The 12,238-nt window shown below is 45.3% G+C and overlaps 1 protein-coding gene across 1 annotated transcript in view; it reads right to left on the reverse strand.

Moving 5' to 3' along the window:
• LOC118431420 (midnolin-like) overlaps positions 1-5,680 on the reverse strand; it is a gene marked incomplete in the record, with an annotated part of 18,488 nt that extends 12,808 nt beyond the window's left edge. The window contains 3 exon segments of the mRNA XM_035842640.1: positions 4,398-4,454; positions 4,818-4,905; positions 5,040-5,680. Coding sequence (XP_035698533.1) covers positions 4,398-4,454; positions 4,818-4,905; positions 5,040-5,302 — 408 coding nt within the window.
• Between the last annotated feature and the right edge of the window lie 6,558 nt (positions 5,681-12,238).

The following is a 12,238-nucleotide window of genomic DNA, read 5'->3' on the forward strand; positions in this document are numbered from 1 at the left end:
CCGCGGACTAAGGATATATACACGCCCGACGCTAGACGCAAATATCCCATCGCCCATAGGCGCCTGTTGGTGATGCTAACACAGCTGATCAGCTGGTTTGCATCACATGCCTGCGGTGAGAGGCACAGGGGTGTTTCCAAAAAGGACACACCAAAAATCACCAGACGCGCTACGTGAGGCTTCGTAGCTTCATCCAACATTTACAAGGAAAAAAGAGGAGTGTCTACAATTTATTGACCTTTCTTTCAATAATTGACACGGTGAGGTCAAGTGTCTACACCCTCTAGGGCCTTGCCGGTGCCTCGGGATCGTTTTGGAGGGTTGGGTCCACCTGAATTCTTTAATCTAACATTTTCCGAATACTTTATGGGGAGGCAGTGCCTTAAATCGACCCCGCTGCATCAAACATGCGACCCCCTTTCACAGGCGTGTGCCTGACTTTGCTTTCACGACTTATCAAAAAAAGTTAATTCCATTTCGGTCGCGTTATTGCAACTTGTCGAGGTCTGAAAGTACGACATTTGCAGTTACTCACTCCTAATGGTGAAGGTTTGGTTGCAGGTACATTGACGTCCTCCTGAATGCATGACGTGCCCAGCTTCGATCTATAACTATTTCAAGCTATTACCGCGGCATTGGCACTAAACGTTTTGGCAAATCGAGCGGGGGCAAGGTGACTCCGTTGTTGGAATTCTAAAAGCACACACATCTGAAAACGGGCTTGCAGTTTGGTTCCGTTGTTCACTTTCAACTTTGCACACAGTTTCGTCCGTATCGAAAGCGTGACTAGATCGAATCAGCTAAACACGGTTTTCAGGCAGAGGATTGCATGCATAAAAAGCCATTGGACCATCCCCATACCAATGCATGACACATTGGAAACTCCCTCAGTCATTGGAAACTCCCCGAAAACCTAAACATACTACAGTGGTTTAGAGGACCGAAATACACGACCAGAAACGCCACGCAACATATATAGTATCGTTCCTTTTCTGGGATGGGGTTGAAAGGTGGTCCAGGCGACCCTTTGCGGGGGTGAGTCTCAATAAACATTGTGTACAAAGGCTGTAATGGATTTCTGCCAACCCAGCTGATTTCTGTGGCCCTGAGCCGTCCACCCCCGGGCCTTGCCCCGAACAATGGGCAGCTCCGTCTCTCAGGGATCACCTGGTCGGTCTTCCGGTGTGTTTCCGACCCGCTCAGTTATTATCGCGGCTTATGGAACGGACGTCAGGCATCGCATTATCCGTAATAACACCGTGTTGTCACTCAGAGTCTCCCGGCAAACTCCGCTTGTTTACTCTTTGAACGCTGCCCACGCTGATTTTAATCTCTTTTTCATATTTGTATACAGGTCCCTATAACTATACTAAAACTGAATTAATAAGAGTCGAGCTAGAGAGGCGTCCTTGACAACGTTGGTCCACCCCATTCCACAGCAGTCAGTACCCTCCCCACCCCTTCCCATAGCTGTCTGTCTGTGTGTTCGGGAGGTTACTCGCGGTTACATTCCTTCCGGTTTTGGGCCTGCAGCTAGCTAGTCTCCAAGCAGATGTTGGTGGGAAAGATTGTGACCTTCTTATCATACTAGTATGCACTTCTTTCCGCTATCCCCACCAGATGATGGCAAGGAAACGGGGCCATATGATAAGGTGGTCCAATCTTGCCCACTAACCTCTGCTTGGATGGTATCTACCATCAATGAAACATTGTAAAAAGGTGCGTCACGTTAGCTATTTTCCTAGCTGACACTGACGGAAAGGAAATGTTTCAGCGAAAAAGAACTTTTCCCTTGCATCAGACAGTTGTGTGTGTTTCTAATCTAAAAACGTCCCGAGTCCAAACATAGCCCCGTCTCGCGCCAGTGCAGCCTTTTGTGAGGCCCTACCCCCAACCTTGGGGTAACCTCGGGGTGGAAGCGGGTTGGATTGCCAAAGCACGACGCGCGGGAAGTATCAACAAAACTGGGCAGGAACTGCGCTGATATCTACAGCAAGCTCAGATGACATGCAGGGCGAGTCTTTTGTTAGGTTGAACCCAGACGCACGACCTTGCAGCTTTCGTGGTGTTGTACAGACTCAGCTGTCAAGAAAAACACTGAACAGACTAGACTATATAGCATAACGTTTTAGCGTAGAAAGAAGGGGGGGGGGCAGAGAGGGGATCCCTTGGTCTGTTATCACTAGTATGTTGGCTCAGGTGTGTAGCTACTAGCATATCGTGTGCCTGAAAAAAAAAAGAAATGTTTCAACCCAATTTCCTTGTCCCTGAAGAAAACCCAGAAACAGTTTAGGGGGGACGTGTAGGGAGATCCCTGGACGCTTGGCGACCCGTGCTACTGTTGGCGGGGCGAGGACAATCAATTCGACGTGCACTCCTTTCGAGCTCGGGTTACCTCAACCTTCCAATTGCATCTCGGAGCAGTGATTGCCCCGCCGGCTCAGGACAATGTACATAATCAGGACGCTTTTCCAGCGACGCCACGCATTCCGAGCCACGCTCCCTCCCCGTCCCGACCTGCTCTAGCCCGGTTATTCTACCCCTTATCAAACCTACACACCCAATAGCGTGGCGTGGACCACTGGCGTGGCTTCGCTTGGGGCTGTCAACAATAAATAGGAGGTTACGCGCCAGCACAGAGAGGAGATTTCTCGAGTATTTATTTAGGCTAAGCAGATTCGTTCTGCTGGTTGCAGAGGACTCTCTTCAAGGTGACCAGACTCTTTTGATTCCCCCGTCATTGTGATGAATATCTTACCAGGGGACACAAGTGGCAAAGCAATACAAAGCTACCCCCCTCCCCTCCCCCGCCAGCTTGCGGCCTGTCTCCCTTCAAGTTAAATCGGCCCCACCGTAACACCCCAAGCAACTATGCATATCACAATACAGGACTCTAGTCTTTACACCCCACCGGCCCCCCAAATAGGGGACGATCGCCATGTTGGGAACAGGGTTGCCAGTTGTTTGCAGCACTTTCTAGCTGCTTGCATACCTAAACACAACTTCCCAAACACAAAGGTCCTTTCAGGGCAAGCAACCAAGACAACTTTGCTCTCAGCTCCTATTTCTGTCACGAAGTAAAGAAAAGAATGCATTGTTGTCTCCCTTTTATCTAACAAAATCTTTTCATTTGAATAACCCAGGAGAGCTCGATTTGTCATTGGCGACGTGTTTGTATTTCCCCTGGGTAGTCAGGACGAAAGGAGGACATGCAAGAATAGGTGCAGAGCCTGCCACCTCATCAAGTATGGACACCCCTCCTGATCACAAACTACAAGGATATCTTCAGAACTTTACAGACAGATATCTGACGATTGAACGTTGCAGCAACATATTGTCACTGTTAGACTGTCTATCGCTACGTTGTTGCACAGATCATTCAGATGACTTAAAGATTATAACACCCCCTTGTGCATGCTTAAGTCAGTTTCGTAGGTTGTAATGGGTGTATATTTTTATAGAAACACCGACAATGTGCACCCTATTTAGGGATGTGAGTGAATCTGCAGCAAGTTGAGCAGCAGGTCGTGCATCGTGCGTGCCTTGTGCCCGCCACCAGAGTTCGCCCAGCGTGTGCAGCAACCCGATAAGCGTAGCTTCCTGCGAAGTCGCACCCCCGCCCGGACTGTCCCATCGTCCGAGCCAGCGGAGGGAGGGGCAGTGTGGTTTGAATAATGGATGATGATTTCTCAAGTGCAGCTGACGCCAGCGCGTGGATCAGCTGAGAGCTAAGCTGGGGGAGCCGGTCGGGGGACGGCTTGACACGATTTTCTCTGTACAACGCGAAAACTAGTAGAGCTGCATACTTTAGCTTGACCCCTACTCTAGCCCCAGCACACACGCGCGAACTTCCCCTCCCCTGTCACTGCGTCCTAGATATTTCTAACCTATCATACTCCAGTCCCACTTTCTGGACTTCGCCCTTCCCTATTATAGTATAGGCTGGTACGAATGACTATCAGAGCTACGCAGTCCTGTATACCTCTACACACAGAATCAGTTTCTAAGTCTAATTCCACCAAGAATTTCAATGACCAAAGACAGTAGGATGCAAACTTTATACGACTTCGTCTTTAGACCCTACTCTAGACCCCCCTTAAATTGTACCATTGCCCCTGGAGCCTATCTTGTAGGGCATACTATGCACACAGAACTGCGGGCCTGCGTGACAAATAAGTCAGCCTTGTCAAGCCCACGGGAAAATACACACTGGGCCACAATGGAGTGAAAGCTAATATGAAGCTTCCCTCTGCAGGGCTGTTGCTCTGGGGCTTATGGCATGGGGCCCGATGGGCTGTGCCGCGACACAGGGACGCGACAAAAACATTCCTCAGAAAAACCCGGACGAAACCGCGAGTGAAAATAATAACGTGCGTGCAGAGTTGTGAGCATCTCACCTGTGTTTCTGATAAACTGTCCAGTGCCTGCATAACAGTCTGTTCTGGTCTTTGAGACTGCAAAAACGAGAGAAGGAAAGGATCAAAATATAGCACAGTGTGTCACGGAGATCAGGCCGTGCTCATTCATTATCCCCGATATATTGCCATGGGTGGAAGCCTATACAATGCATGCACGGACACATTAGGTTTACACTATGACGTCGGCATCATATTTCTACACCACCCAAGCAGACATATCTACGGTTTCTGCACACAGAAATTAATCACGAATGCTAGCGTTTGCCACCTCCGGTTAGCTAAGAAGAACACCTGGAATATTTAGCCCGGGTGAGTGTCATTGTTCGGTGTGCGGTGGTGTCGAGTTGTTTCCTGTCGGGCGCCAGAGCCAGAGTGAGTACATAGACCGGGGATACTTACGATCAAGCCGGACTCGACGGCCGGCAGCAGCGTGATTCTACTTCCTTCTGACACGGCGTTCTCGTCCAAGGAACCCCGCTTCAGTTGTCTGAGGGGGAAGGAAATGCAAACTAAGCTCGGAAACTGACTACACACAACAGAAACTATGCTACACCAAAGTGGCCCCCCACACCCCAGTTGGGTACCCTCGTGCAGATAGACATATATCATGACGGTACTTACTTGTCCCGATGCAGCAACATTATTCTGTCCTTGGCCACTTTCAGCTGTTTGGATATCCTTCGCTTTAGTTCCTCTACAGTCTCATGACAAGGTACGTCTAGTTCGAATTGCCCACCGGTGGTGGGATGAATGGAGATCCGCATGCGGCTGGCCGCTGTTCCCCGGGAACCCGGCGTCCCGGAACACGGGTGCGTGCTGCCGCAGCTGCAAGAGTCTTCCGCCGTCCTGGCCGGGCGTTTGGGTCTCCGCACATTCATGTCCATGATTTTCAAAAGTAGCCTGCAGTCCACACAAGTAACGCGATCCGTAAGGAGAAGGGATTCCAAAGTAGAATAGTTCGTCTAGTTCCCAGTGGCACCTCTTGTATATATTTTCTCCTGTTAGGAAAGTGAAGATACAGCGGCCTGCTCTCGGGCGCGCTGCTGCTGACTACTAACGTTACGCACAATGTTATAACAGCCGACGGGGGAAGTGGGAGGGTTGTGTGGAAGGTCAACAAACCTCGACCAATCACGGCGCAGGAAGACCACCGCCTACGTCACCTGATATTTTCATAATAACCCCGGGAGAGGGTGTACCTGTTATAGCAGGGCTGTTCTCTCTCCCAAGCCGTGTCTGTCCATTCAAGACACATCCATGACAAAAGGTGTCCCTTTATTCAGACTTGATGACTGTTGTCACTTCTATTCTCCTTCCGGTGATGGAAACGTTGTAGTCTTGTTGGCATTGTACAATCATGGGGGTGCGAATTTCCGAGCAGACTACCGGAGATTTCTATCATCACAATGCCTCGAGTAATCTGCGCCCTTGATTTCTAAACAATCGGCATTTTCTCCAGGGTAAAAAGGCGACGCGAAATTATTAGTTGTCTGGGGTGAGAGGATTGGAAGGATTATTACGAAGACAAATCATGATGATATTGAAACGACGGGCAGAGAAAACCATTGTTGAAACGTACATCGGGATTATTTGTGGATCCTCTTGGAACCAAGATATGGATTATTCGTGGATCCTCTTGGAACCTAGATAGGGATTATTCGTGAATCCTCTTGGAACTAAGGACGTTATAGAAGAAACAGTATTTAGATTGTATTAATGTTTCTTCTAGTGTTTTGGAGCATTGGAACGAAATAGCAAGCGGCTAATCTCTGTTCGTGATGTCCTTTGTCATGCGGGATTTTTTGGTCTTCGGCTCACCAATATCAATCTTACGCTGCAAATCATGCATAAACCATGATGATATAGTCATTATGTCTGCTTTCCTGGGGGAAGGGATGCGACAACATCCCTCCAAGAGACGTTTTGTATTGATTCATGCATATTTAACCAGACTGCCGTGACACAGCGGGCGACGTAAGCACCTCGCGTGTCACTTCATGACGTCATATCCGGTTACACATCTTTGGGTTGCCCCATACAGGGGAACGGGGCCTCGCTGATACCGAACACGATAAAGGCTATATTTCTACCGCACACAGTCATGGTGCAAATTACGTTTTTACGTTACCGGAATATGGTCTGTATTTGTCACCTACGGACGTGCGTACAAAGTCGTCAAATATTTGTATACTGATGTTGTACACTGAGTGACTGACCGTATATCATATGACTGACTGTGCCCGTATTAGCGGACACCGTTATGAGAATAGCGGTATCCGTCCGAAACGCAGAGTTCGTGAGGTCAATGAAAAATATTCCTCATCCTTCCGGAAATCTGGCCTCGAGATATGATAGATTCTGTTTTACAAGGGAAAAATCGTCGTGCACGCAGACACTTTAACATTCTTCTCATTTTCCAAGTACAAAGTATTGTGTCTGGCTATTTGTTTGTTTGTCTTCGAGCATACCAATCCTCCTGAAACACAGGAGGAAGAGACAACGCAGACTGCCCCTGGGAGACAGATACATCTATAACGTTGTCTGCCCAATGTCGCAATTATCGGGCTCTGCATGACCCTTGAATGCAGGGCGCTCCGTTTGCACCACTTATCTTATATTTCCACCACTGCACAGTCGACGTCATCGATAGAGCAAGTCGATATCTCGCGTGCCCGTAATTGATTATACAGTGAGGTACACGCAAGGTGCTGGCATTGGGGGGAAGGGGAGTCAAATCCCACCTCCCCCATCACTACAGTGGGATCTTCCATCCGAACACACTGTTCCAATAGAATACTCGACTTTCGAAAGGTGAAGACGAAGGGGCTAGCTGGGGGGTATATGTATATCTATGCTGTATGAAAATTGCATCTTGAGTTTTGCGCTTAAGATCTCAAACTTTGGGGGTGCACTTTTTGTTTTCTTTTGGATGACCCCGTCATGGTTACACGTAACTAGGAATGAAGGAAGTTGATCTACCAGTCCAAGGATATGTGATATATGTTATTACAATGGTGTTTACACACACTAAGGCAGGATGCGCCGCGCAAATAACGAGTAATCTGACGTGTTTGTTGTATGTTGTGTTTGTCGTCAATCCGAGTCAATACTTGTATTTGAAAAATAAATACGTTCATCAGTAATGCTTGTCTGAGTCAGCATCAATTTGTGCTTTGTTGGAGCCTCACCTTCTCCAAAAGGAGTAGCCGCAAACTATGAACATCATAGGCAAAGTATGTGGTAATTGTAACAAGAAAATATAGTGTATCATTCCTGCGACTTCCGTATTCACTATTAGTGACAGGGTTTAAATGGTTTGCACAAAACCGAAAGAAAATTTAAGTACACTGCATCATTCATCCGATTTCCGTATTCGCATGTAGTGACTGTCACGTCAGAAGAAGATATCTACGTACAAGGAGGTTAAAAAATCACCTCCTTGGTACGTATATGGTTTGCCGCGTATACAAGCAGTCCACAGCCTTGTCAAATGCAAATAAACAACTTCTAGTGTCTTTGCATATCACGTAGGAAGTTTGTCAGACTGAGATATCTTCACTCCGCAAAAGTGGAGCTGCAAAAATGTCAGGAATCCGGAAGTCGTTCCCTACATGGCCCTCCACGCGAGGATAACGCGCTCTGACGTCATCATTAGATTCCAGGTTTCGCTAAGCCCGTCAGTCAGGTCTGGGCCGAGCAGACATTGACGATGTCAGATGGCGGAGCTTTGGCTTGTCTCATTGCGTTATTTTCACACACCGACAAACCACACGGTGTCCTACAAACAACAAACGGTCATAGAAATCTTGGGCGCAAATATCATCTGGCAACTAAAAGTGCACCTGATCGAGATGAAACGTCTGTGTGCTAACAGAGGAATTTGAGATGCTAGCCTGATGTTCAGCCGTATTATTGTCGCATTGCGTTATTTTCACGTGCCCACAAACCACACGGTGTCCTACAAACAACAAACGGTCATAGAAATCTTGGGCGCAAATAACATCTGGCAACTAAAAGTGCACCTGATCGAGATGAAACGTTTGTGTGCTAACAGAGGAATTTGAGATGCTAGCCTGAAATCCAGCCGTATAATTGTCGCATTGCGTTGTTTTCACGTGCCCACAAACCACACGGTGTCCTACAAACAACAAACGGTAATAGAAATCTTGGCGCAAATATTACCTGACAACTAAAAGTGCACCTGATTGACATGAGACGTTTGTGCTAACACTGAGGAACTTGGGATGCTAGCCTGATGTTCAGCCGTATTATTGTCGCATTGCGTTATTTTCACACACCTACAAACCACACGGTGTCCTACAAACAACATCAACAAACGGTCATAGAAATCTTGGGTGCAAATATTATCTATCAACTAAAAGTGAAACTTATTGGCATGAATGTGCGCAACCAGAGAAAATATGCTAGCCTGATATCAAGCCTGATATTCAGCAGTATTATTGTCCCGTTGTGTTATTTTCACACACCTACAAACCACACTGTATACAAATAACAAACGGTCATAGAAATCTTGGGCGCAAATATTATCTGAGGCGGGAATTGCAAATTAGTAGCATATACTCAGATACGCGCCATCGATCAACTTTATTTGCCCAACATTTGTAGAGGATGAAAGTGCGGTCACGTTGTGTTGAACTTACGTTGTATGAATGACGAAGATCCATGTTTAAATGTTGTCCTTTACTCATAACCACATGGGGTGAAGTGACGCGCCTTTTGTTGATTTATTTGACGCTATACGCATAGACGCTTCGCTTCTTGTTTATCTATTTCAAAACACGTACTTTGCTCTTAAAAGAGGCGGATCACGTGTTGAGAAAATCAGAAATGGTAACGCATTTTACAAGATACAGTACAAGCAAGGGGTTAAAAAAAGAACCTCCTTGGTACAAGGACGTTATACAAAGTGTGGAAAGTCCGAAATCTAGGATAATGTCAAACCAACAAGGTGAAACAGTGCCATGTAGTACGATATTCAGTTGATGAGACCTTTGAAAACTGTATATCCAAGGGGCTTTCATCAACTTATGAAAGCTTCTTGATATGATAAGGACAAGGCGCTTGATGAAAATCTGAAATTGCGCATTACCGCCTTCACAACAAAGAGCCTGCACGCTGTGCCTATCCACAAAATAGTTCTTTATGTTCCACGATTTCAGAACAGCACGATATCCCCCCGTTTTAGGACAGAGAGGGCGGTGCGCTTTGATTTATTTTCGGTCTTTCAGCAAACCTCCTTGGTAATCCGAAAGAAAATGAGAACAGACGTTCCTGTCGTTTAGCACTTTCTTACGGTTTGTTCGGAACAATCGTTACTAATCTTCCAGCAACAATGCAAGATCACGTCTTGTTTTCACTTCACTTTGTGTACATTAAACATAAGATAAATAAAACAAAAACAGGGGATAAACATTTCGCACTTCAAACATCGGCAGCGGTCATCATGGACATGCAAATTTATCCCCTGGCTATCAGAGGCCCCGCAAGAAAAAAGCGAAAACATTTGTTGAGTAATAATCAGCAGAACGACTTAGCAATTGGTTCAAAGGGACCGGTACCTCTTTCGACTTTCATCGCGAACAGAAGAAAAATCACATAACCAGGAGACAGAAGAAGCGTGCCGACTTTACACTTTGCCTTCCGGCTGGATATTGTTGTTTCTAAATCTAAATTAATACATTTCTCTGTGAGCTACATCAAACTTTGCAACTGAACGCTGTTTGGTATTAAAAGCTTCGAATTTAGATTCACACTGATAAAGGTCGCACAACGAGTGAGTGGTAGCGTAGTCAGCAAGGAGCTTTGAAAATAATCATTTTGAATTAGTAACCCCCAAGAAGTTATTGGTTGCCACACTTACGATAAAGCGAAGAAACCGTCACAGAAAGCTTACTTTTAAAACCCATTAGTAGGTTCTGTTACATATTACCGTTGCATTACCTTGCCTAATATGGCTGGGGATATATTATTGCTATGGACAATATCTGGGTCACCGGCTCATCTTTGATAATGCAATATGTGCATGCAGTTCAATCATTAACGGCGCGTGCGCGGCATCCTATTGTGTCATTTTTGCGCTGAACCAGATTATCTATTCGTTATAACCGATTCGTTAGCACTGACGTCAAATATGTTCTACCAAAACCATGAAGCAAAGGCCACTTTATTCTGCTGTGACTTTGCTATGTTGGAAGATGACAATATGCTAGCACTAGTAGTCAATGGTGGGTGTATATATAAAGTTGGCTATTTTATATGTATTATCCCATCTATATACATATATTCATATGTGCTGACTAGTATTTAGCAAATAGATATGTTGCATCCGTAGCAACTGCGTGTGATTGATGTATCGTAGAGCAGCGAGAATTGTTATATACATATTTATCAGTATACATGCATGCAAATTAAGAAGATTAACGGATTTACAAATATAACATCTTGCAGTCTGTGAGGGGAGAAGGTGCGCCTTTGTTAAAAGTGAACCTGATTGACATGAGTGTGTGCTATTGAAGCACTGCTAATAACCGAGAAAAGATGCTAGTCTGACATTCAGCCGTATTATACCAAGATTATACCTTCCGAATCCGAGTCTTTTCTGTCATCCGCGCAAATAGTGAGGACACTATGGAGCTGTACTAGATTTTGGATAGCCGGTTAAAAATGTACGATTCACAGAGGGAATCATTGACACCAGTTTCACCCCAACCCAGCGTACACATGCACACCTATATCAAAGCATCTGTACGCACTATATATGCAAATGATATCTCTTGAAAAAATCTACTCATAATCTCGATACATTCCCTTTTGCAAACCGGTTTTGCCCGCGATCTGCGCATCGTCACTATTTACCGAACCTGCAGTCTATGGTTACGTTCTGCTTTATACCGGAGGAGAATGGTAAACCAGGCTATCTAGGCTATGTTTATTTGATTATATGGATGACATCCGCGGGCGCATCAATTTTTCGGCCGTTTTCAGAATTTGAAATAAGATTTTGAAAAAAAGTTTTCAACCATACTCTAAATAGGACAAAGAAGCTTCAAAATAAGCAGATACAGTATATTCAATGGATTGCAAAAATAAATACCGGAAAATGTATACTACTGTCATGGAACATTACAACGTGAAAGAACAAAAATGTAGAATCTATTGTTTGGTATACATGTACTACTGGTATGTTCTGTGTGTCCAGTCATTTGTTCAACCTTCCTGACCACTTTGATTTCATAATGAAAGGATCTATTTTTTTAGCCAAACTTTTTTTTTTATTCGCACCCTCGCATCGGTTTCGAGATTCCCAGAGGATGCCATCTAATAATCAAATCGACATCATGGCTTAGTACTTTTCAGTCATAGTACTTTTAGGAGAGGAAATAACCATCTTGGCTCAGAGCGAGCGTGGCGCCAACAGTATTTTCTCTTTATGTAATATCTCAGCAGTATCACAACCAGGGAGGGGAGAATCGATCCATAAGACAGAAGCGGATGCTAATTGCATCGCGTTTCTAGATGTGAATTCAATTTGTATCATCCCTGGATACTAATAGCCTTCCTTAAGTTTCCTCCACGGGTGTTTCCTTTATACATTGCGTACATAATATACTACAGTACATGTATGTATGTCTAAAGCAATGCTATCCCCAAACTAGAACGTTCTTCCATTTGATGTATAGGATATAGATACAGTTACAGATCAGTGCCAGGATATTCCAAGGAATGAAAACCTAATCTACTAGTCCTTAAATGGACTCTTACATAGGGAACGAAATGTGAACCACTAGAAAGACATAGAA

The sequence above is a fragment of the Branchiostoma floridae genome, chromosome 15 (genome assembly GCF_000003815.2).
Source record: "Branchiostoma floridae strain S238N-H82 chromosome 15, Bfl_VNyyK, whole genome shotgun sequence".
Classification (NCBI taxonomy): domain Eukaryota; kingdom Metazoa; phylum Chordata; class Leptocardii; order Amphioxiformes; family Branchiostomatidae; genus Branchiostoma; species Branchiostoma floridae.